We start from the raw sequence: 27,267 nt of genomic DNA, 5'->3' as shown, positions 1-27,267 counted from the left end.
CTTTAAAAGTGTGGATATTACAAAGGAGGAGATGCTGGATGTCTTAAAACATATAAAGTTGGATAAATCCCTAGGACCTGATCATGTTCACCCCAGAACTCAGTGGAAGGCGAAGTAAGTGATTGCTGGTTCCCTTCCTAAGTTATTGGTATGGTATCATCGATTTCCATGGGAAAGGTGATTAAAAATTTGTGGTTGGCTAACGTGGTGCCACTATTTAAGAAAGTTGGGTATAGGAAAGCGAGGAAATGATAGACTGGAGATATATTGGTGATTATATTGTTGGAGGGGATTCTGAAGTAATGGATTTTACATGTATTTGGAAAGGTGCAGGCTGATTAGGGAGAGTCAACAAGGCTTTGTGCATGGGAAGTCATATCTTACAAACTTGATTGAGTGTTTGGGAGAAGTGACAAAGAAGACTGGTAAAGGCAGAGCAGTTTATGTTGTGTACATGGACTTTGGCAAGGTGTGCGACAAGACTCTGCATTGTAGACTGGTTAGCCAGGTTAGATCACATTGAACCCAGGGAAAGCCAGCCTTTTGGATACAAAATTGGTATTAAAGTAGGAGACAGAGGGTGATGGTGGAGGATAGTTAATTTTCAGACCGGAGACTTGCACCCAGTGATGTGCCACAGGGTTTAGCGCTGGGTGCAGTACTTTTTGTCATTCATATGAATGATTTGGATGTGAATATAACAGGTATGGTTAGTTAGTTTGCAGGTAACAGTGACTTCAAGACTGAGAGATTATGCCCTCTTGAAAAGATTGAATGGGCCGGGGCAACTTTCAGTTGAAAAGGGAAAACTGAGGCCTGACCTGATAAGAGGACGTTTTTTTCTCACCCACCTCGAGGATACAGCATCATATTGAATAGCGAAGCAGGTTCAAGGAGCTGAATGGCCTGCTCCTGTGTTCTGTGTTTCTATCTATTTGTTTAGTCAGTACAGTGTGGGTGTGGTGACAACAAACTGGTAACGTCAGTGAGTCAGTAATCTGGAGAAGGGTCTCGGCCCGAAACATCAGCCTTCCTTCTCCTCTGATGCTGCTTGGCCTGCTGTTTTCATCCAGCTCTACACCTTGTTATCTCTGAGTCAGTAATCCAGACAGGTTTAGAAGAACGTTCTGGGGGCATAGGTTCGAATCCACTACAGCAGAGACTGATATGCAAATTCTATAAAATCTAGAATGGAAAGCAAGTTGAATGATAACTGTTGCCAAATGTTGTAAAAGCCAATCGTTTCTATTAAGGAAAGAAACTTATCATCCTTACTTGCTTTGGCCTATACTTGATGTGAGAAAATGTTTTTCAGCTAGCGGGTAGGGGAGTCTAGAATTCACTGCTTGTAAGGATAGTAGAGGGAGAAACTCTCCTAACATTTAAGAAGTATTTAGATGTAAACTTGCAATATTAAAGGCAGACAAGGTTATGTCCCAAGAGTTAGAAATGTCATTAGAATGGTTAGGTAGGTGCTTTTGATCAGCGCACACTCAATGGGCTGAAAGGCCATTTTTCTGTGCTGTAGACTTCAGTGGGCTCTCTGTGATGAAGCAATTTTGCCGCACATTTGGAGCAGGAAGGCAATGTGTCACAAAAGTAGACTGGTAAGCAATAGCTGTATCATGTAGTTACATCATGTAGCAAACCATCCAGGAATACATTTAAGTACAGTTGGCATCCCCACACAAAACTGCTGATCTGATCACCTGGGTGACCGATAATTGAAATTGAGATATTTCCCACCTCAGTTTCATCGCTTCAGGACAGGTATCTAGAAAATCCAAGGGTGCATGCTAGAGTCAGTCATGTTGTCCATGGCTGCCAAATACCAAGGTGGGCTGTTTAGTAGGGCTCATCTCAATTCCCTCCTCTGTCCCAGTTGCTTTGTTCAATATAATGCCTTCTAGCCTTATCTCTGACAGAACATCCAATCAACTCTCCATTCTCAGCCCATGCCCAAAAATGTCAAATCAAAGCAATCTATGGCCCTTTATGCAACCCGATTGTTCTTCATAACCTCCTTTGTCAGCCAATGTCCCTCCGCCCACCCCAAAGCACTCTCATAATCTCAAAGCCAACCCAAAATGATTGCACGTCAATGCTCTCCTAGGCCCTTTTGCTCACACAGCCACCCCCCACCATTGCTCCTCGTACGGTCCGTGCTACCTCGACCCTTCACTCATACCTATTGCCCTTAATGGCAATTCACACACCTCCAATCCCAATAAACTCTCATACTCTCAATACCAAATCATGCCCTTTCATCCACTGGTTCCAGTTTTGAAGAAGGGATGGATTCAACTCAAATCATGAACTTTGTTTTTTGGTCCACTCTGGACTCCACCACATTTATGCCAGCTATTGGGATGGTGTCTGGCAGCACACCAGCCATTGGACCAGTTGAGATCTTCAAGTGGACAATTCATGTTCCGTGAAAGGTCATGTCCTGCCACTGCAGAGAGTTAACCAACAGGAGAGTTGTATGTCAAGCAGCCAACATGGCTACAACAACCATAGAATCCCTAAAGTGTGGAAGCAGGCCACTCAGCCCGTCAAGTTCATACTGAACGCCCCAAGGGCATCCCATCCAAACCCACCACCTGTAATCCTATATTTCCCATGGTTAATTTGCCTAGCCCAGTCACCCTAGACAGTATGGGCAACCCAGCTAGCCTGCACACCTTTGGACTGCTCGTGGAAACCGGAGCATCTGGAGGAAACTCACGCAGACAAAGGGAGAAAATGCAAACTCCACACAGACAGCCACCCGAGGCTGGAATCAAACCTGGATCCCTGGTTCAGTGAGGTGGCAATGCTAACCACTGAGCCATTGTGCCATCTGACGGTGTCTCTCCTTAACTTGACTTCTGGGCCCAAAAGAGGGCCCTTCCAAAGTCTAACCCTGTCTCCAGAAACAAAAAGGGCTGACCCTTGAGTACAATAGTGAGAGTGTCCTGGGCTGTGAGAGGCACAGAATCCCAGAGAAGACATGAAATCCCATAATCTTGTGGCAGTAAGTAAACAGCATGTATGGTGTCATGACCAACTTCTATCATTTTAGCTAACATTTCATCTCAAAGAAGCTAGATTATCTGGTAATTATCTCATTGTTATTTGCTGGAGACTGCTGTTTGTAAATTCACTGGTCCATTTCAGCATTATATTTGTAACTACATCTCAAAAATGCTACATGGGCCATACGTGCTTCAATAATTTGTGAATGGAGCCATGGAAACTCAGTCCCTTCTTATTGTCTTGTTTTTGAGAGAGAAAAATAAGCAGCTTCTATAAATAAATTGTATAAAAGAACTCTGGCAATTTGAAATATGTGAGTGGGGCTTCAAGAACACTTCAGGCAGGTTTGATCTCTGACAGTTTGGAATAAGTATGTGCTTAGGTAATAAAAAAGATGTGCAACATATTTTGAATATTAAATATGCAAAACTTGACAAGCTGTTCCATAACACTGTCAGCCAAGCTGAAAGTAAAAATAATCCTTGAGTGAGAATAAACAGACTGAGATTTCTTGTTCAGGGAAACAAAAATGCAACTTTATTTTCTTGTCACTTTTACTTGGCCAACCAATGGGCTGCTGTTCTTCTCCCTGTCCAGCAACACTTGATCCAACAAATTATGTGTGTTCTGCAAGACACAGCTCAATGGCAGCAGATAATTAGGGTGAGGACCTTAGGAGTAACGAGGCAGTGGCCTAGTGTTAAGGTTGAACCAAAAGAACTGCGGATGCTGTAATTCAGGAACAAAAACAAAATTGCTGGAAAAGCTCAGCAGGTCTGGCAGCACATCTGCGGAGAAGAAAACGGAGTTAACATTTCTGGTCTGGTGACCTTTCCTCAGAACTTGTGTAGTGTTAAAGTTACTGGGCTAGTAACCCAGTACGGCTAATATTTAGTTTTATTTCTACCAAGGTGAATGGTGAAATTTGATTTCACAAAAAAAACCTGGAATGGGGGATGAAAGAGAAGGGGTAGAAGAATGTCTAGTGTCAAGCATGCAACCATGACTGTAAAATCTGGGTCATTACTGCCCTTCAGTGAAAGAAGCCTAGTGCATTTACCTGTTCTAGCCTAGATGTGACTCCAGATTTTCAGCAACATGATTGACTCTTCATTGCCCCTGACATGGACTATCAAGCCACTCATTTCAAAAGCAATTTGCACTGGGCAATACATTGGATTGGGGAAGTTTTCTTTTCTCTCTATCCATTCGTGGGATGGGGGCATGGCTGGCTAGGCAGCATTTATTGCCCATCTCTAATTGCTCAGACAGTAGTTAAGAGTCAACCATATTGCTGTGGGTCTGGAGTCACATGTAGGCCAGACCAGGTACGGATGGCAGTTCCCTTCCCTTAAGGGCATCAGTGAACCAGATGGGTTTTTCGAACAATCGATAATGAATTGATAGTCATCACTAGACTCTTAATTCCAGGTGTTTTTGTATAGTTTACAAAACTGGTTGGCAGAGAGGAAAGAAGAGTAGGAATTATTGTGTCCTTTTCAAATTAGCAAGCAGTAACTAGTGAGGTGCCATGGGGATTGGTGCTCATACCCTAGCTATTCACAATATATATTCATGATTTGGATGTGGGAACAAAGTGTAACTTCACAAAGTCTGTAGATGGTACCAGGAGGATTGGGAGAGTGAACTGTGATGAGGATGTAGAGATCCTTCAACATGATCTGGACAGGTTGGGTGAGGCAGCAAATCAATGGCAGGTGCAGTGTAATTTGGATAAATGTGAGGTTATTCACCTTGGAAGTAAAAGCAAGACCCGAATGGCTGTAAATTAGGAGAGGGGAGTGTGTAGCACGACCTGGGTGTCCTTGTACACTTCATGCATCTTCAGCGCTCAGATGTTTCTGACAGAACATCCAATATACAGCATAAAATGATCCATTCAGCCCTATTAGTTCATATCCCATCCTGCCCTGCACCATCTCTGATGATCATCTATAATCCGCTCATGCTGTGGAAGTTGTAAGTCAGACATCAGAAAAGCAAACAGTGGAAGTATTCAGTTGGCTAGCCAGTGTGTTTGTGGGAGACAAACTGAGTTAACATTTTAGCACAGGACCATCCATCAGTTTAATCAGATCTGTCAAGTATTTCCAACATATTTTTGGTTTTCTTGTAGAAAAATATTGTATTAGTTTGTGAAGCAGAATGGGTTCAGCTCCTGCACTGGCTGAGGTTACTACAAAGGCATTTCCTCTCAACCTCACCCCTTGCCTGGTTTTTTGGGTTTAACCACCACCCATTGTCCTGTTTGAATGAGACAGCAGCCCTTTCATCGGGTAGTGCTATAGTGATCTTAATTATTATTTTCGTCTCAAGTGTTAGTCTAGATGCCTATTAACTGCATCTAGAGTGTTTGCCTCATCTGCTCTGTGTCGTGGTGACTTCCACATCCTTATTAGGCTTTTTTATTTCATCCTGCAATCTCTTCCTTTCCTGAAAAAAATAACTGAAGACACCTATATTTCTTAATACCATCCAACAAGCTTTATTGATAACTTAGGTCATGTCCTGCTGACTTCTTTACTGCCTGTTTCTTGAAAAAATAACTTCTATAATTTGAAGCTTTCGCTGAAGGATTAAAGCATTTGCCCATTCCCATCACTCTCTTCAAGATTTCAATTTCTTTGCCAAATCACTACCATCTAAAACTTATTTCTGAATGATCTTTTTTCCCCTCTAAATCTGCTCTCACCCTTCACTCTCTACAATCTGCAGGCTTTTTAAGACTCAATCGTCTTTCATACATTGCTTTTTTGTGTATAATTCCAGTGATCGTAGGGTATTAACTACCTCCTTTGGGTCTCTTAACATTTAAAAGAAATTGATGGATCCTGGTGCCACTCTTCCCAGGTTAAAATGATAGCGTGATGATGAGAGCAATGGACAATGTTCAATTATTTTGTGGGCACATTTGTTTCCATAACTGTGTTTTAACCAGTCAAAGTGACAACCTAAGAACAGGGCCAGGCTTGCCATCCCTGGTTGGGCACATTTTTTGGAGGTTTTGTCGCATGAGCTTCAAGTACCCTGTCATTGGCCACCCACTCTTGTGGTCGAGCCTTCCACAGCCAATTGAAAGGCAAATGCGTGATCCATTACCCAACTGGGTAGTGTGTGACTGTTCGTCAAACAGTCTTTATTTTGACTAAACTAATGGCAAGGTTTGTTACTGTAGATGTGAAAATCTAAAACAAACATATCTGTGAAGAGAAATACATTTTGAGTCCCATATCTTTCGAACACTCATATCAGACTTAAAATACTAAGCCTGCTTTTCTCTCTCCACAGATGCTGTCAGACCTTCTGAGTTTTTCCAATATTTTCTGTATTAGTTTTAGTCTTTCCTGTCCAATTGTGAATGTCCAGGAGATACTGATGATCATGGGTGTGTCCAAAACACATGAAATGAGTCTGTGATAGTTGCTCAAAAATAAGATGAACATGAGAAAACAACATTTGGTCAATGTATGATCAAACCTAGGAAGGGAAACAGAACATGTGGAAGGTGAGCAAGGTGGAAGATTCAAATGTAAATACTTATCAGAGAGAAGTGTAGCGCTTTTGCAGGTTTAGCATTCCCACAAGAGAAAGTGAGTCATATTTATAGAGTTGTACAGCTCGGAAACAGACCCTTCCGTCCAACTTGCCCAGATATTCTGCATTAAGGTAGCCCCATTTCCCAGCCCTTGGCCCTGACCCACTCATCCTTCCTATTCATGTACCCATTCAGATGCCTTTTAAATGCTGTAATTGTACCAGCCTCCACCCCTTCCTCTGGCAGCTCATTCCATACACCCATCACTCTCTGCGTGAAAATGTTGTCCCTTAAGTCCTTTTTAATTCTTTCCCCCTCAGCTTAAAGCTATCCCCTCTAGTTTTGGTTGCAAGTTAAAAAGAATGAAAGCAGATCTCATGGAAATATATAGGGAAGGGAATTACACAGTAACACAAGATACTGCAGGCACTAGAAATCTGCAACAGTAACATAAATTGTTTGGAATATTCTGCAGGTCAGGTAGCACGTATGGAAAGAGAAAATTAGAGTTAGCTTTTCAGACCTTTTAATTTCTCACTTTTCACCAAAACAGAAGGAAACAGGCTAACTTTAATATCTCATCTGAAAGATGACACTGTCAGCAGCGCCACAATCCCTCAATGTAGCATTGAGAACCCAGGCATGCCTTTGCAGTCTAACTTTTAACCACGGCCTTTTACCTCAGAGACGAGAGCGCTGCTGAGAAATTTCTGAAGCCTGGGTTGACAGAAGATAAGACTGAATTTGCAGTTTGGTTGACTGGACACAATAACTGAATCATTTATATCAACTCTACTCCCATCTGAAGATATGGTGCTGCAAATGTAATGGCTTGTTTGAGATGCTGTTCAATGATTGATGAGTGAAGCAATTTGCTGAGAGCCTCTGTTACCTACAAGGCTTTTAGAGAATGCCTGAAAGTGGGGTGGAAAGAGGAGAAGAAAGATATTCAGGTTAGCAAAAGTGACAGAGAACAACTGGGAGTCTGCAGGGAAGCTAATAACCTATTACAAAGGTTGCTTAATGAGTTACCTAATTATAATATCAGCATGAAAGATTTGTGGCCCATGATTAATTAATTTTTACTCTATTTGTTTGTCATATTAAGTCAGAATATTTGCTCTGAGCAGTTCTGAGGAGGCAACCAGGATTTTGAGAACTAATGCATGAAATGCCACTTTATAAAGCTCAGATTTAACAAGAAGCTGCATTCACATAGTGCCTTCAATGCAATGAAATGTCCCAAGGACCCCTCCTGATTTCTCTTTCATGAATGGCCTCACACCTGTTATACTCTTAAGGAGATTCACTGGATCACAGTTGTCTATGCCTAATATGTGACTCCTTCTTCTTCCTTAAGAGCCTTAATATCTTTATTCATTCATTGTTCCCTACTCTAATCAGCCTTACCCTTCACTCTAACAGAAGTATATTGCCTCTGAACTCTCATTATCTCACTTTTGAAAGCCTTCCACTTGCCAATAATGCCTTACCTACACCAATCAACTTTTGAAAGGCCCTATCTCATACCATCAAAATTTACCTTACTCCAACCGAGATCTTTAACTTTTATCCAAAGCCTGCCTTTATACCATGAGTATTTAAGACTAATAGAATTATGATCACTGGTTCTAAAGAGCTTTCCCACTAATACTGCAGTGTTTGCTCTGCCTAATTTCCCAAGAGAATGTCAAGGTTAGCTCCTTCTCCACAATGCACATTTACATATTGATAAAAAAATTCTTGAAACGCATTTAACAAATTCCTCACCATCCAAGCCCTTAACACTATGACAACCCTATTATTCTTACATATATCTAAGATGCCACAACATATGTGGTCCACAACTTCTCTCCAACTATTGGAGGCCTTATAATAGAATCCTATTAAATGTTATCACTTTCAAGGAGCTGTGGACTTGCATTGCAAGGTCTTGCTGTACATCAATGCTCCTGAGAGTAGTACCATTAAGTGTATATTTTCCTCTTGCATTTAACCTCCCAAAATGTATCACCTCACACTTGTCTGGATTTGTTTGTTTCAGGTTTCTGGCATCCACAGCATTTTGTTTTTACATCTTCAAGTGCTTTATATCTGTTGAAGTCTGTTGAAATGTATTTACTGTTAAATGTAGCAAATGCATTTGTTAATAAGCTTGCAGCAAAGTCCCACAACAGCAATCTAATAATGACCAGATAATCTGTTTTCATAATCTCAATTGAAGGATAAATCTGGCTAGGACACTGGGGAGGCGGGAGTGTTATCAACCACACCAAATACTGAGTAAATAAGGGAAACCTCTTCATACTTGCAAATGTTATGGTTGATTGGTATCTCCTTGTATAGCTAACTGTCTTGTTGCACAGTTGGTGTTGTGTGATTGCCCATTCTTAACACATTGTAGTTAGTGTGGACTCATGCGTAAGCCTATCCTAACCTTCCCTTTATGCTGCATCTCACACAGTGTTCTTGCTACACATGATATATCAAACAATGTACATTCACTCACACTGAGAGGCATTAACCTCAAGTGAAAAATAAAGTCATAGTTTTGGTTCCACCGTGACCAGACAATATGGCTCCATTCTGCTCCTTGGCTTTAGTCTGTGTTGTGAAAAGCCTTTGGTACTTTTCTGAATAGATGGAGAATGGAAGGGGGCTAGCAGAGTCAAAAAAGCTAACACAATTTATTTTACATTCTGCACTTGATGGCTGGAGTCAAATGAAGTTGGCCTCTGGGAAAGGTGTATCAAAATAAATGATGGAACCCGAGGCACGTTGTTATTAAAAATTGGAAGTGAATGCATTGTAGACAAAGAATGTAATTGAGTGGTTGTCTTTTGCTGGCTGAGCATAGCCTCCCCTGGGCCACCTCTTTGAGAGTAAGTAGACACTTGTAAATTCATTTTGCCTGTGCCTGTCAAATGATAGAGTGAGAGGGATAATGTAGGGCAGGAGACGAAGATGAGAGTGCTCACCTTTTGAAACTTAGGTCTGCATGCAAACCAGGCATGATTGACAAGTCATTTCCTAGTGTTAATCTTTTCTCCACAACAAACTGGATTTGTATCCTTCCAAGGATGAAGTGAACCCAGGGCTTTTTTTTATTCTCAGGGCTGAACCCAAAATAAAAACAATGCTGAAGGCATCATTGGATAAGCATATGGATGTACGTGGAATAGTGTAGGTTAGATGGGCTTGAGATCGATATGACAGGTCAGCACAACATCGAGGGCCGAAGGGCCTGTACTGTGCTGTAATGCTCTATGTTCTATGTTCTATGTTCTAATTCTAGAAGCTGAAATGCTTGAAGGTACAGTCACCAATTTTGTGATAAAGCATGGAGCGGATATACAAAAGCCACCTTAAGGGTAAATAGAAATTTTTGAAGGGCAGGATCTAAGTATGAAACATATAGGGTTTCTGAGGATGGGAGGTCCTTTTAAGGAAGTATGTTTCCCCTCACGGGGGAATCTAGGACCAAAGGGCACCCATTTGAGACTGAGATGAGGTGGAATTGTTTCTCTCAGAGGGTTGTGAGTCTTTTCTGCTTTACAAGGATGCTGCCAGGGTTGGAGGGCTTGAGCTATAGGGAGAGGCTGAATAGGCTGGAGCTGTTTTCCCTGGAGTGTTGGAGGCTGAGGGGGTGACCTTATAGAGCTTAATAAAATCATGAGAGGCATGGGTAGGGTGAATAATCAGGGTCTTTTCCCCAGGAGGGGGAATTCCAGAACTGGAGGCCATAAGCTTAAGATGAAAGGGGAGGATTTAAAAGGGACCTAAGGGGTAACTTTTTCATGCAGAGTGGATTGCACGTGTGGAATGAGCTGCCAGAAGAGGAAGTGGAGTCTGGTAGAAGTACAGTTAAAAGATAATTGTATGAGCACATGAATATGAAGAGTTTAGAGGGATACGGGCCAAATGCTGACAAACGGGACGAGATTAATGTAGAATATCTGGTCGGCATAGATGAGTTGTACTGAAGGTTCTGTTCTGTGTTGTACATCTCCATGACTCTATGACATCGGAGGCAGGATCGTTTGTTACATTCGAGAGGGAATTCATATCTGCAGAGGAAGAATGTGCACTGTTACCTGGAAGAGGAACGCGATGAATTGCTTCTTCAGCGAGCTCGTGCACAGAATTTGGACAGAATGGCCACTTTCTGTAATATAACAACTTTGTAATTTAAATCCTACTTGGCCAAGAAATATTGATGGATTTTCTCCCTTTTCTGGTAGCTGCGTAGTTTGGCAATGCACGAGGCTACTAGGCAGTTCAGAGCCATATATTGTCAGTGTTAGCGACTGGAATCCAATATAGCCTTGGGCAGGTAGCAACCACAGTGTTTTTTTTCCTTAAGAGGGCTTAACAAACAAGTTAAGGCTTTTACTGCTCGGCTCTGGCTTTTGATTTCCAAATTTTCAGTTTGCCTAAGTAAATTCTCAAATGGCGATTTTGGATTTGAACTCAGTGGGCTGGATTTTCCACAGGTCAAGAGAATTGCACAGATCTTGAAGAACGGTGAAAACTGAAAGAACTGCGGGTGCTGAAAATCAGGAACAAAAACGCAAGTTGCTGCAAAAGCTCAGCAGGTCTGGCTGCATCTGTGAAGGGAAAAACGGAGTTAATGTCTCAGGTCCAGTGACACTTCCTCAGAACTGATGGTGGCTGGGAAAACATCAGTTTATATGCAAAAAAAAGGAGTGGGATGGAGTAGAGAACAAATGATCAGACAAAGGATAGAGCCCAAAGAGAGAAGTGCAATTGGATAGACAAAGGAGTTGATAATGATAACGATCTGGCCAGGAGGTTGAATAGCTATTAATGGGAAGTTTTTGTGAAAAACAATAGGTAGCGTGTAATAGTAGGATGTGTGATAATAAGGCTTGGTGGGGGAAGAGGCTAGGACTAATTGAACTCAACTCAAGCGGGGTCCCCAAGCATTGAGCTGGAACACTGCAGCAAGCGTGAGACAGAGATGTTGGCCAGGGAACAGGGTGGTATGTTAAAGGGCAGGCAACTGGAAACTCAGGGTTTTTATTTGCAAATGGAATATAGATGTTCTGCGAAGCTGTCACCCAGCCTACATTTCGTTTCCACAATGTAGAGGAGACCACACTGTGAGCAGCGAATGCAGTAGACTAGATTGTAGTAAGTGCAGGTGAAGTGTTGCTTCACCTGGAAGGTACGCTTGGGCCCTTGGACTCTGGGGAGGGAAGCGGTAAATGGGCAGGTGTTGCGCCTTCGCCAGTTACAGGGGAAGGTGCTGTGGTGCTGTGGGGCTCTGTTGGGGGTGAAAAAAAAAAGTGGACCAGGGTGTCTCAGAGAGAACGGTCCCTGCAGAAGGCAGACAAGGGAGGGGAGAGGAATATGTGTCTGGTCGAGGAATCTTGCTGGAGGTGGCGAAAATGACATCTGATGATTTTCTGGATGTGAATGCTGGGGGGATGGTAGGTGAGGCAAAAGGGAACCCTATTGCTGTTGCAGGAGGGATGAGACAGGGTCAGGGCCGAAGTGTGGGAGATGGGTCGGACCTGGTTGAGGGCCCTGTTGAAAATAATGCTGGGGAATCCTCGGTTGTGAAAGAAGGCGGACATTTTGGATCCTCCCTTGTTGACGTTAGCCTCTTCTGAACATATAAAATGAAGATAGAGGAACTGAGAGAATGGGATGGGGTGTTTACAGGAAGTGGGGTATAGTCCAGGTAGCTGTGAGAGTCAGTCGGCTTATAACGGATATTAGTGGCCAACCTATCCCAAAAATGGAAACAGAGATGTCGAGGAAGGAAAGGGAGGAGACAGAGATAGCCTGCCATTACACACTACCTATTGTTAGTCACTAATAGTCCCTATTAACAGTTATTCACCCTCCTGGCCAGGTCGTTACCAACTCCTTTCTCTATCCAACTGCTCCTCTCTCTCTTTGGGCTCTATCCTATATCCTATCATTTACTCCTTACCCCGTCCCCCTCCCTATTTTCTGCATATAAACTAAGATTTTCCCAGCTACCATTTTTTCTGAGGAAGGATCACTGGTTCCGAAACATTAACTCTGATTTTTACTTCACAGATCCTGCCAGCCCTGCTGACCTTTTCCAACAACTCCTGTTTTTATTCTTTAAAAATGGTGGACAAGTTAACAGGACCAATTTTATAACCCACACACACATTTACCATCAAATCCCTGACAGAGTTAAAAATGTGCATTGTCATAGAGTGTGTGGCAAGTGGAAAAACTCTGTGTGAGCCCATCTTGAGGGGTCAAAATCAGGTTCATGTTCTCTGTATTATTAAATACATAACTGCTCCTGTAATACCATGATATGAATGAGGTGCAATCCTCGTATTAATATATCGACTAAATGCACATTTTTGACATGTTTACCTGCAAATATACAAGCAATGTTGCAATGAATAAACCGATTACAGCTCTTCTGAACAAACCAATGAGACTATGAATAGATTTTGCAAGCAAGGCTTTGCATCAATCTGATTTTAAGCCCTCATGCATCTATCAGTCTTGGATTTAATGAACTCTGAAATGTCATTAACACAAATGAGGCAACGCCTGACTTCAGAAAAAAACTTGAGAGTAAACAACATCTTTCATAACTTCTCAACTTCCAAAAGTGCCTTACGGCTAATTAGATACTTTTGAAACTGACTCACTGCGGACAAAACATGGCAGCCACTTAGCACTGTCAAACTGCAGCGTAAAGGTGACTAGAAAATCTGCCTGAACTTTCACCAAACCAGACACAGTCCCTAGTTTTACTGGAATAATGACAAATGGTCCTATCTCCCCCATTTTGACACTTTCATCACCCTGATCTCACATTTGCTTGCCACTGCACTTAACCACCGTGCTCTCATGCCAAAGTGCCTGTCAGTGTTCCAGCAAAGCACAAAGCGAGCTGGGGAACAACACCTTAATCTTTGTTTGGACACCTTGCAGCCTCTAGGACTCAACATTGGGTTCAATAACTTTATTATGGACACTGTCTTCTATTTTGTTGCTACCTGCCCTGGGCTATATTTGATTACAGCCCATAACACTCAATGTTTACAGCTCTGAACTGACAAGTGAAGTGGTCTAGTGCACTCCCAAACTGTGCCGCCACCAGATGGAAAGGGAAAACAAATCCATCCTCCTCTTTCCCCTCTCTCACCGTGTCTTGTTTTATTCTCAGCTGAATGAATCTATGCTGCCATTTTCACATTAACCATTCACACCTATTTCACAACACTATTCCTCCTTCACCACCATTAGCTATTACACTTTGTCTTTAGTTCTGGGTACCGTCACTGTCTGTTCCTGTTGCACCACCTCCCCTTCTCTCTACAGCATAAAAGGCATCATTTTTCAGCACCTTTCACTTCTATAGAAGAGTTGTATTAAACTCAAAGAGTTAACTCTATTGTCCTCTTCACAGATGCTGCTAGACCTGCTGAGTTTCTCTGAGATAGCAAGAACTGCAGGTGCTGGAGTCAGAGACAACGTAGCATGGAACTGGAGGAACACAGCTGGCCAGGCAGCATCAGAGGAGCAGGAAAGTTGACATTTTGGGTTGAGACCTGTCTTCAGAAAAAGACCTGGCCTGCTGTCTTCCTCCAACTCCATACTGTGTTGTCTGCTGTATTTCTCTAGTGCTTTCTGTTTTTATGTATTATATTAATGGCTTATTCCTCGTTTGTGGAGGAAAATTAATTTCAGTAACTCTGAAGATAAACAGCCACCGCTGCTATGTATTATTTGGGCAGCTGTTGTTATCCTGGTTTGTCCAGACAGAATCTTAACCCCTGGCTGTGCACCTCTCTCTTTCCATCCCATCCTATCTACAGCAACTTCAGAAATAGACTAGGATAGAACATCAACAGTATTCTGTGTGTACAAAAACAGAAGTTGCTGGAAAAGCTTAGGAGGTCTGGCAGCATCTGTGATGGCCAAAAAAACAGAGTTAACATTTTGGGTCCAGGAACCCTTCCTTCACTGATGCGACTTTTCCAGCCACTTATGTTTATGGCCCTGATTTACAACAAACACAGTTCTTTCGGTTCTTCTTTAGTATTCCGTGTATATCCCATTTGTGTGAGCAAACCGAGTAAGTGATGTAAGTAATAAAATGGCAATGCACAGAAGGTGGCTGTTCTACTCTTCCACCCGTTCTTTGAAATGACCACCAACCCCACACTAACCCAAAGTTTTGAACATTTTCTTTTTCAATCCTACATCACCTGTCATTGAATGTATTTTTTCGTTGAATCTGCCTTCATTACACTTTCTTGTAGAACATTCCACATCATAACAACTTGCTCCATAAAGATGTTCATCCTTATGTCACCCCTGGGTCCTTTGCCAATTATCTTGAATTGGGGTCCTCTGGTTACCAACCCTCTGCCAGCGAAAACAAATTCTCTCTGTCTGCTCTATCAAAGCTTGTCATGATTTTCAGCACCTCTATTCAATCTCCCATTCATCTTCTCTGCTGTAAGGCAAGCAATCTCAGCACAGTGGCTCAGTGTTTTACACAACTACCTCACAGCGCTAGGGAGTCAAGTGTAATTTCAGCCATGCGTGACTATCTGTGTGGAGTTTTCATGTACTTTCTATTTCAGAGTGGGTTTCTGCTGGGTGCTTTGTTTTCCTCTTGCAGTCTAGGCACGTGTGCATTAGGTGGGTCGGCCATGCTAAATTGCCCTGGAGGGCCCAGCGATGTACAGGATAGATGGGTAAGCTATAATAAATGAGGGCTTACGGGGATAGGGTGTGGGTTTTGGGCTGGCATGGGTGTCGGAGGGTCAGCACAGACTCGATGGGCCATACAGCCTCTTTCCACTTTGATTCTCTCCGCATAACTGAGGTTCCTCATTGTTCCAGTAAACTTCCATCTGCACACTCTCCAAGGCATTGACATGCTTCTTATTTTGTATGTCCAGAGCTAGACTAAATTTGGATTGCAGAACTTACAACTGGGGAATACTTTTAGGTTTGCCTCAACTGCATTGGTTCTGTCCGTCCTTCCATTCCATCCCTGTCAAAAATGTCACAATGTTCCATTCTGAGAAGATCATAAAATAAGACCAGAAGTGTGAGATTCCTCTATATCAGCAAAAAGAAAACACTTTGTGCAATTATTTATCTGTTAAAGAAATCCCTGTTGTCATCCAGCTTTAAAGTACATCAATTTGTTCATTCAATGCCAAGAATTCAGAATGTTCTCTGATGTTTCACCTTGTTATGTATGGGAGTAGTTAAAAGTAATGATCTGCCTCTTCTTGTGTTTTTTTTTTGCCTTGATATTTAGTTTTCTCCCTGGGTAAGGTTGATGAAGCTCATTCAGTCAAATAATCAGATTGCACGGAATCAGAATACCTTAAGCGTCATGATTTCCTCTCTCCTTAGAAGCCCAGCAAAAGACTTGCAGAGAGAGAGAGAGAGAGAAGTGATGATGGCACAGCCTCATCTCTCAGTCATTACTCTCCTATGCCGAGAACGAAGGATTTTATTTTAGTGGCTGTGTTTGTTCATTGTGTGGCCAAATTTATAAAACTTCACCCTTGGATGCTCAGTGGTGCACAGGCTTCAAAGCGAGAGCCAAGAATATGTTGAATAATGTACAATCCAAATTGGAAAGCTCTTGGAATTACAGCTGACAGCAGGAGGCAGTGGGAGGAGAAGTTCAGCGGATGATTTATGTCGTACATATAGCTTTCAGTTTCACCATCGTTCTTGCATTTTAACTTTGGGTGAAGAAATTCTGCCTTAATTCCTTTTGCTCTTGTTTGGTTATTGCTAATAAGATTTGAACTCTGGGTAACAATGGTCCTCGCGTTGCAAAGGCAAAGATAGCCAGAATCCTAACTTACAACGGGGTTACTCTCTCACTGGAGAGAGATGGCTGGTGGTGGGTTGAGCCGAGTTTCACCATGCCTCAGGTGAGGGGAGAAGTTGAGAAGGAGAGCCCTTCACAATAATCTCAGCTAATGCAGGAATTAAACACACGCTATTTGCATCACAAGCCAGCAATGCAACCAGCAGAGGTAAATTACCGCAGATACTGGAATCCGTACTGAAAGTAAAAATTGCTGGCAGTCATACAGGTAGTTCTCCTATAATGTGATAGTTGCGTTCTTGTGTGACTTTGTACTATAGAAAATCGCGATAGAAAAATCACACTACCTCTCCAACAGAAAGTTTGCATTATCCAAACAACGTCTACTATTCATCTAGCCAATTCACATTGCGCGTTATAGCAGAGCTACCTGTAGTGGACCAGGCAGGATCTGTGGACAGAGAGCAAGTTCATGTTTCAAGTCAAGATGACACTTCATCAGAGCCCTTCATCTAGACTCAAAATGTTCGCTTACTCTCTCTCCATAGATGCTGCTTGGCTGATTGCTATCTCCAGCATTTTTTGTCTTTTGAATGCAATCTACTTGGGTCCTCATACATAGCACCTACAATTAGAGCCACTCCAGAGCCAGAACCTAACCATTTTGAACCTTCCTTTCCCTCGACAGTGAAACTGGCATCAATTCTCACACCCTTTTAGCCCACCACGAAGCTGATTAAGAAACAATGGCTTCATGAAACCAGAAGCTAATCTGTGCTCTGCTTTCCTCAGGACAGCACCAGATGGCATTGGTATGTGTTGGCGTCACTCCTTTTATATACATCAGAATTGAAGGTTAGCGTCAGCTTTTAAATCTGTTCTTTTGTCCTGTCATGGCTTATCTTTACACCAATCCAATTTACTTACCTCGGCTTCACATGCCATGTTACCCCTGTCACAAAACAAATTGAGTAGTCAGTATGGATATGCTGTGTTGACCATTTATTTATAATTGTGAAAAACAATATGCCGAACATTATATCCTTGATAATTGAGGTTAGGCTTCACATTGGGATTGTACTGCGGTGTAGAAGCAGGCCATTCAGCCTATCGAATCTCCATTGATCCTCTGAAGAACATCCCTCCCAGGCCCATCCCCTTGCCCTATCCCTGTAACTCTGCATTTCCCCATGGCCAACCCACCTAGTTTTCACATCCCTGGGTGCTAGGAACAATTTAGCATGGCCAATCCCCCTAACCTGCACATGTTTGGATTATGGGAGGAAACTGGAGCACCCGGAGAAAACCCACGCAGACACGGGGAGAATGTGCAAACTTCTTTCAGAGAGTCACCAAGGGTGGAATCAAACCGTGGAGCTGTGAGGCAGCAGTGCTCACCATCCTTTGATCCTTTAACCTCCTACACGCTCATTCTTAGCACAAGGAAGCACAGTTGCCATGGTTATCTGAGTGTCCTACACAATGGGCTTAACATGCTTTGTCCAAAGCTACAGAGACAACGTTAACACGTGTGCAGTAATTAAATGGTAGGAACCAATGATAAGGGAATGAAGAGAACAGGTTCTGCGCCAGGGTTTTGTTCCCTTCCTAATTACTACTTAGTCGGAGATCAATCAATTCCCCATCTGCAGATGCTTCAGCAGATTGTGACAGGCAGTGCCAAGCGAGTAAAAACTGACATTTTGTTCCGAATAGAACTCAGCACTTTGCTCAGAGAGAGATTCGTGATAACAGGAGTTACAGAAGTTGGGAACAGTTGAGTAAAGAATAATGACTTTTTAGTCACTCTGGGTTTAGAGGGTTATGAATTAATGCAATGAAATTGTTGCTGATTATTGTTAAAAACCCATTTAGTTTAATAATGAAGGAAATCAACTGTCCTTACCTGGTATGTCCTACATATGACTCCAGACTGATGACAATGTGGTCAATTCTTCACTGTTTCCTGAAAGCAGAGTTAACAATCTGGGTCCAGTGACCCTTCTTCAGAACACTTCAGTTCTGAAGAACTGTCACTGAACCTGACATGTTCAGTCTGCCTTTTCTCCACAGATGCTGCCAGACCTGCTGAGTTTTCCCAGCAATTTCTGATTTTGTTAAGGCTTGAAAACTGTCTTTACCCCAAAATCCACACACTTGTCATTACATGGACTGCTACCACAAACATCCCATTGTCAGGCACTAATGGTCCCCATTAACAGCTGATTCTCCCAGCATTCTCCCAGACTGATCTTTACTCATTCCTTTGTATGCCCAGCCATTTTGCTCTCTCTCTCTGGTCTCTATCTCCAAGTGGTTTTTCTCCTTCTCGCTCTCCCTTTACCTTCTTCAGGATATATACCAAACTTTTTTTAGGTACAAACAGTTTTGAGGAAAGGTTGTTGGGCCTGAAAAGCCCTGGAATTCCTTTGCTGAATCTTTCTATTTCTTTTTTCTGCTTAAGCTCTCTTTAAAATCTCCCTATGTGGTCACCTTCCCTGATATCTCTCTGTGTCTGTTGCTACCAATTTTTTTTTCTCCCTTTGCTAGCATTCCCCTCAAGTATCTTGGAATATTGTACTACATTGAAGGCGCTATATGGATGCAAAGATGACACAGTGTGGAGCTGGATGAACACAGCAGGACAGGCAGTATCAGAGGAGCAGGAAAGCTGACTTTTCGAGGCAGGACCCTTCTTCAGAAAATGAAGTGTTCTGACCCGAAATGTCAGCTTTCCTACTCCTCTGATGCTGCCTGGCCTGCTGTGTTCATCCAGCTCCACACTGTGTTATCTCTGACTCCAACATCGTGAATTCTTACTATCACTATATGGATGAAAGTTGTTTTTCTTGTTGTTGTTGGCATGCCAGACTCAGCTATTCTAATGTTCTGTTGATCAGCTTTGCACCATCTTAAATTTCATCTCATCAAACACCTTATCTGTTTATGCCCTATCATGTAACACTCACTCAGTTCAGTTCTGTTCATTCCCTGCAGAAACACCCACTTTTCTTCCAAGCATATTTGAGACCTGCCCTGTTTAGCGGGAAACTGATTCTCTTTCTTAGAGCAACATAAAACAGAACAGTACAGCACAACACAGGCCCTTTGGCCCACAATGTTCTTCTGCTTTTTTTTGTTCAATAGTGTCATGATGCCTTTCTAATGAGTGTCAGTGGTAATTCCTTTTTGAATCATAGAATCCCTACCGTGCGGAAAGAGTTCTTTTGGCCCATCAATTTGGCACCAACTCTCCGATCATTCTGCTCAAGCCCAGCCCACATCCCATCCCTGTGATGCTGCATCTACCATGGCTAACCCACCTAGTCTGCACAGCCCTGGACACTACGGGGCAATTTGGCACAGCCAATCCACCTAAATTGCACACAGAGTCATAGAACACGGAAATGGACCCTTTGGTCCAACCAGTCCATGTTGACCGTTACTCCAAATTAAACTAGTCCCACCTGCCTGCTCTTGGCCCTTATCCAATACCCCACATCTTTGAGCTGCAGGAGGAAACCGGAGCATCCAGCAGAAACACACGCAAACATGGGGAGAATGTGCAAATTCCACACAGAAGGTCACCCAAGGCTGGAATCGAACCTGGGTCCCTCACACTGCGAGGCAGTACTGCTAACCATCCTCTGAACCTTTAACCTCCTACATATTCTGTCACCTCTCATGGGCTCTTTCTTTCTCTCTCTTTCTCCATCTCTGCTAGCTCAGTGCCTTGCATTGTTCTGCTTCTCTACTGCATTTGTGGTATTTTTGGATAGCTGGATGCTGCCAGCCAGCCCCTTTCCTTGATTGCTATGGGCCTGTTTGATTTACAATGCCAGACAAACAACTGCTACTGAGCATTAACAAGAAAGATTCTTCTGCTGACAAGAGTTTGCATGATAGCAATTTGGGCAAAGTGATATTGATTAGACATTGGGAGATGATGAGGAGATCTGCTGTTATGGGCCTGCTCTCCATGAGATCCCAAGGCATTCTGTTCTATACCCAGATGGCTCTGGAAAACAACATCAGATGAGGTAGAGTTCAATGCAGCCTCCAACATTAATTCATTCAGAGCTTATGTAACAGTTCTTATCTCTCTTACATTGAAATATGGCAAATAGGGGTAAACGTGGGCCATTCAACCCTGTTCTGCCATCTAATATGATCGTTGCATGTCATTCAACTCAGTACCCTGTTCCTGCATCCACCCCATTAGTTCTGTTCTCTTTAGCCCTTGGAACTTTGTAGATCTTCTTGAAAAATTCAATGTTTTGGCCTCAACCACCTTCTGTGCCAGAGAATTCCACAGGCTCACCATTCTCTGTCACCTCTTATGTACTTATTACATTTTTACTCTCTCTCTCTACCTCTCTCACTTCAATCTTCTTTCTCTGTCTTGACATTGTTTTATGTTCTTTCCCACTATTGTCTTTTTTTTTCCTTGGCTACTTCATCCTTTTCTCTTGTTTGTCACTTCCTCCGTTATTGTTCCACTCTCTCTGTTTACTTTCACTTCCTTGCTCTCTTTGTTCTTCTCCATGTTCTCCTCTCTCTCTCTTCTATTTTTCTCTCTTCTTTCCTCTTGTCTCCTCTTTCTCTCTCCTCATTCTCTCTCTTCTATCCTGCCTAACACTCTCTTTCTCTGCGTGCCCCCCCCACCAGTCTCTCTCTCTCTCTCTTTCTCTTGCTCAATGCTTTACAATAATTGCTTCAGAACAATAACAGTTTTTGATTAGCAGTTCATGGAGGTCTCTTACACACACAACAGATGTGTTCACTCCCAATAGATTGTAATGGCTTCAATAACTGAAGAATTTCATTTGCAGCACTGCACCAGAATACTCACCTGGAGAGTTTCCTGGACTTGAAAGTGTAATGAACTTAAAAAAAAACACCATTTTATTTCACAATTCTGGATAATGACTAGCTGACAACAGGCTACAAGGGACCCCTTCCTAGGTCGAAGGGCACTAATGTTTGGAAAAATCTAATGAGCAACATAATGGAGGTGAGACTGCGGCATTGAATAAGTCTGTATAGTTTTGTTTAATGTCTGATTCAGATGATTCTACTCAGGCCTTACTGCAGCCAGACCTGCATTAAGGTAGAGGACAGAGGAATTTCACAGTTGCCTGTCACACTTTAGTCATTAATTTCACATTCAATACGTCAGCTGCCCTGGATGAAGTCAGCATTCAATACCCAATTTGTATGAAAGAGAGAAGACTTACATAAATAGGTGTATATTTTCTAAACAGTGACAGATATTAGCCAGGGATGTTTCTCTTGTCATAAGAATATAAGAACAGAAGAAACAGGAACACGATTAGACCATTTGGCTCATTGAACCCGCTCCTCTATTCAAACGGACCATGGCTGATTTTTCTTGGACTCACCTCCGCCTACCCACCCACTCACCATAACCCTTAATTCCTTTATTGTTCAAAAATCTATAATATTCTTTGCCTTAAAAACATTTAGAAAGATAGTCTCAACTGCTTAGACAAATGGGAAGCTGGGTGAACACAGCAAGCCAGGCAGGCCTGAAGAGGGGTAATACACAAAATATTGACTGCTCTTTTCCTCCAGATGCTGCCTGGCCTCCTGTCTGCCTACCTTGGAATCCAGTATCTGCAGGGTTTCTTTTGCCTCCAGCCTCAACTACTTCACTGGGCAAGGAATTCCACAGATTCACAATCCTTTGAGTGAAGAAGTTCGTCCTCAACTCCCTCCTAAATCTGCTGCCTGCTATTGAGAGGCTATGCCCCATCATTCTAGTTTCATCCACCAGTGGAACCGACCTCCCTGCTTCTGTCCCAGCTATTCCTTTTGTAATTTTATATGTTTCTATAAGATCCTCCCCATTATTCTAAATTCCAAAGCATACAGTCCCACTCTACTCACTGTCTCCTCATAAGGCAACCCTCTCAATTCTGAAATCGACCTCGTGAATCTCCTCTGCACCCCTTCCAGTGCCAGTACATCCTGTCTCAAGTAAGGAGACCAAAGCTGCACATGGTAATCCAGATGAGGCCTCATCAGTACCCTATACAGCTGCAACATAACCTCCCTGCTTTTAAACTCAATCCCCCTAGCAATGAAGGACGATATTTCATTTGCCTTATTACTTACCCACTGCACCTGCAAACCAACTTTTTGTGATCCATGTACAAGAACACTCAGGTCCCTCTGCAAAGTAGCATGCTGCAATTTTCAACATGTTAGTTCAGGGAGAAATTTCAGTTCGATTTCATAACTATGACACGGGATCCCTTATATACATCTGAAAGGACTGAAGGGACCCTGACTACAAGCCTCATCTGAAGTGCAGTACCTCAGACATTGCTGTGCTCTGTCATGACTGCACTAGCCTGGATTATGGACTTAAATCTCTGATGGGATTTCATGGGCCCAAAGGAGTATTCTGGAAGATAGGGGTGGCTGGCGACAAATTAAGTTGCATGTGAGGTTTAGGAGAAACGTGCCCTTCTACTGCCATTAGTAAAATCCTACTGGTGGGATGGATGGCAGACAATCTATGTCCTCTCAGGCCAATTGAGGCTCACAAGTGGTTAATTAAGGGTATCTCTATTGTCTCATCAGGAGATGCTGTAAGGAGACTTGACAAATTGATGGAGGACTCCAAGAGAACAGATCATTTATTTCATGCTTGGCTGGAGAGAAGCTTTGGTGCAAGGATAAAATTTTGCTCTGCTAAATCACAGAAATTCTTCAAGCTTTGTGTAGATTATAGCATGCATATTGTAATTACCATTACAATTCCCACTCTTCAACATTCATGTCCCCTATCTCATCTCTGTTTCACATGGACTTTGAAAGCATTGTCTGACCTTCATCGAAGGCCTTTGATAGCTATTAGCCTTGACATCTGGATGCCTTGCTCCTTAGTTCTAGCTTTGCTTATTACAATCTATATGGTGAAAATTTTAACCCTTATTAATTTAACTCCTTCAGGAGAATACCAGCGATAGTCTGGCAAGCTAGAGGCTCAGGAGAGTACTGTATGGCATTTGGATGCCATCTCAAATGGTGAGGGCCACAAGAAGGTGATGGCTTGGTGGTACTATCACTGCACTATTAACGCAGGCATTCAGGCAATGTTCTGGCGACTGAAGTTCAAATCTTGCCATGGCAGATGGTGAAATTTGAATTCATTAGACATCTGGAATAGGAGTCAAATGGTGACCATGTAAACATTGTCAATGGTCAGGAAAATCCCATCTGGTTCACGAAGGTCTTTTAGGGAAGGTAACTGCAGTCCTAACCTGGTCTACCCTACACATGACTCCAAATGCACAGTAATGTGGTTGACACTTAACTGCCCTCTGGGTATTTAGGTGTGTGCAATAAGTGCTGACCTGGATAGTGACACCACATCCAATGCATGAATGAAAATAACCACCTCGAGAGAGCTAAAAGACCAAGGCAGGAATGTCCTTTACTCAGCCAGCACCCTGAAGAAATCCCAAACTTGTGCTAGTGAAGAAATTGATCTGAATGGTTTTCGGTGGTTGAGTATTTCAGTTGGATTATTGCTCCTCTGTGAGAGCAATGGGATGCATGTGCAGTAACTCAAGGAAAGTCGATCTGTTCACCACAGAAAAGCAGTAAGTTACCCTCTTCTGAATGTAGTAGGAACAGCAATGATCACCTGGCAGTTAATCATTAAGGGTGCCAAAGCAGGGAGCCAATTAAAATTGATGACTTGTTTTTTTTCTGAGCTGAGATAGTTCAGTAATTGAAAATCTCTTCATCGTTATATCTATCGATTTGCTGTGGAAGCAGGTGTTACAATGCAATGGTTTTCAGCATCGCCACCCCTGCATTTTAGAGATTAACAGACAAATAACTCACTGGATTCAATCCCAGAACTGTATCAACAGAATGTATGAAAACAACACTGGGGAAGTCGTTTATCAACCATTCTTGGTAGTTCCTCATTTTCGCTAAGTAATCAATTGAAGATGTGATCTTCAATGGCCAATCTGGAAGCCTTAAGAAACTCAACAACAGCAAAATCTCCATCCCAGCCTGTTATCATGTAACATATCAGAGGAGCAATTTTTAAAAAATAAACTATCCACTGACAGAAAACGCAAATCATGTCTTAAATAATAAAAGTACAGTGCTGTGGATCTGAAATAAAAACAGAAGTTGACAGAGAAACTCAGCAGGTTGGGCAACATCAGTGGAAAGAGAAATAGAGTTAACGTTTCAAATCCAAAATGGCTCTCCTTTAGAAGTGAATTATGCCTTCTCTGTTTATTTGAGTGCATGGCCAATTCAGTGTCAGCCAAAACAGAAACAGAAGGTGCTGGAAAAGCTCAGCAGGTCTGGCAGCATCCGTGGAGAGAAATCAGAGTTAACATTTCAGGTCCAGTGACCCTTCCTCAGAAAAGCTCTCAGAATCTGCCAGACTTGCTGAGCTTTTCCAGCAATTTATGCTTTTGTTTCTGATTAACACCATCTGCAGTTCATTCGGTCTTTATTCAATGGCAGCAATGCTGATTGAGTTGAAGTGTATTTACTGTTTTCTTTCCTTTCTCCGTGTAAAGCACTGCCATGATCATTGGTAGCACACTTACGTTGAAATCTGAAGGTTTAGCTTTCAAGGGTCACACCTGAAACTTGAGCACAAACTCCAATTCTCACTTCCATGTAGTATTATAGACGTATTGCAATAAGGCAACACAATAGCTTAGAGGTATCATTGCTCAATTGTTAATCCAGAAACGCAGGTAATGATCTGGGGACCTGGGTTCAATTTCTGGAGTCTGGATTCAATAAAAGTATTGGGTGTGTGTCATGATAACTATTGACAATTGTTGGAAGAATAGACCCAATAATGTCCTCAAGGAAAATAAACTATTGTCCTTACCTGGCCTGGCCTACATGTGACTCCAGACCAACAGCAATGTGTTTAATTACCCTCAGGTAATTTGGTGATGGGCAACAAATGCTGGCATGGCTAGTAACACCCACACCCTGTGAATGAAGAAAATAAAGCTGTCAGACATACCACCTTTTAGATGAGATGTTAAATCAAGACCCTGTCTGCTCTCTCATGACTTTTTATTTATTCATTCATGGAATGAGGACATCACTGCCTAGCCTAGCATTCATTGCCCATTCCTAATTGTCTAGAGAGTAGTTGAGAATCAACCACGTTGCTGTGGACACATGTAGGACAGACCAGGTAAGGACAGCATTTTCCTTCCCTAAAGGACCTTGTGATGCTATCATGAAGCCGCTTCCTACTGAACCTAAGTATCACAATGTGGGACGAGCTAATTAGATCTGAAGAGAGAAGCACATTCAGACTCTCAACAGAGCCTGCTATATCTCAGATGACTATGTATGGCTGCATTTTGAATGAATATGCATAGATCAAGTTTAAAGAAGCCTAAGCATAAAGACAATTCTTAATCTTGTGTTCTCCTCAGCCAAACTACATTCAACCCAAGCTGTGGACAAAGAACATAGAATAAAAGATGTTCCCAATAAGATACCCTGAGACCAGAAACCCGTCTATCTCCTTCACAGGTATATTCACCAATCAAGTATCCCTCCAAGTGTAATATATATCCAAAGATTCACAGTGCACCTCATCTCTGTCATAAATAATCAGCCTTTTATCCTATGACTGTGCCCCATAATTTCCAATCTCTGACCAGTGGGAGCAACCCCTCAGTATCTATCATATTAGGCCTCTCTCGGGATCAGATATATTTCAATGAAATCGTCTATTATTCCTCTAAACCTCAGAAACTGTGGATGAAACTTGATTGGCCTTTCATCACAGGACGTCTCTTCATCCAAAAGACTAATTTATTGAACTTTTGCTGTCCCGCCTTCAAAGCAACCGTATCTTCCCTTTAAGGTGGGCGCCAAAACTGCCCGTGATATTCCAAATGCGATATCACCAATGCTCTGAACAATTATATCAAAACTTCATTATTCCTGTACCCCATATCCAAGAGAGGCCAATGTGCCATTTTCCTTCCTCAATTCCTTGGATGAGGTAAAAATAAAACCTGCCAATTCTCTCACTTTGGGAGCTTTTAGAGCCTCAACTTTGCAAGGAAGTCAACTCCTTCAGTAGTTGAGTGTCAGGGAGAAAATTGTACATTGATTTTCACTTAGTAAAGAAAGATTTGTCAAACATGGAGCTTTTTCTCCTCTAGTAACCACCTAAAAATGAGTGTGAGGTCATTTTTCATCTTCAGTACATGAATCAATAAAATAATAAACCATGTCAGTAAAATTATAGCCAGTTAATTGAGATAACAAGGCGTGGAGCTGGATGAACACAACAGGCCAAGCAGCATCAGTGGAGCAGGAAGGCGGACGTTTCGGGCCTAGACCTTTCTTCAGAAATATCCCAGATTTTCCAGCAGAGTTCCTACTATCTCACTGCAGCCAGTTATTCCTGGATCAAGGAAATTGCTCACCCACAGGCATTGTTTCTAAGCTACTGATACGAGGAATCTCCCCGGTGCTTGACTAAAGGTTGATGACAATATTCCAGGCCAGAATATAAACACCTTTTCCCTTTAATCAGGCTAGGAGGCGTACAAAATAATTCTTTAAAAAACGGAACAGGAATAGGCCATTTGGCCCTTCCATCGTGCTCTGCCATTCAATATGAGCCTGGCTGATCATCCAACTCAGTACTCAGTTCCCATTTTTATCCCATAACCTTTGATCGTTGAAGACTGTGTTGACAGCCTTCCTGTAATATTCAATATTTTGGCCTCACTGCAATCTGTGCCAAATAATTCCACTGTCTCATCACTCTCTGAGTGAAGAAATTTCTTCTCATCTCAGTCCT

At 42.4% G+C, this 27,267-nt stretch overlaps 1 protein-coding gene across 3 annotated transcripts in view; it reads left to right on the top strand.

The window, feature by feature from the left end:
- Window positions 1-27,267, top strand: part of LOC125457009 (neural cell adhesion molecule 2-like) — a 1,449,549-nt gene that overhangs the window by 482,987 nt on the left and 939,295 nt on the right. Inside the window, exon 1 of one of the 3 annotated variants that reach the window (XM_059650141.1) lies at window positions 25,913-25,979. The exons of the other annotated variants lie outside the window; for them this stretch is intronic. Within the exon in view, the coding sequence (XP_059506124.1) occupies window positions 25,928-25,979 (52 nt within the window). The 5' untranslated portion in view covers window positions 25,913-25,927. Of the gene's footprint in view, window positions 1-25,912; window positions 25,980-27,267 lie in introns of those variants that run through there. 3 annotated transcript variants of the gene reach the window in all.

The sequence above is a fragment of the Stegostoma tigrinum genome, chromosome 12 (assembly GCF_030684315.1).
Source record: "Stegostoma tigrinum isolate sSteTig4 chromosome 12, sSteTig4.hap1, whole genome shotgun sequence".
NCBI lineage: Eukaryota > Metazoa > Chordata > Chondrichthyes > Orectolobiformes > Stegostomatidae > Stegostoma > Stegostoma tigrinum.
Note: the sequence above shows the minus strand (reverse complement) of the source record. Positions and strands in the feature narration are given on the sequence as shown.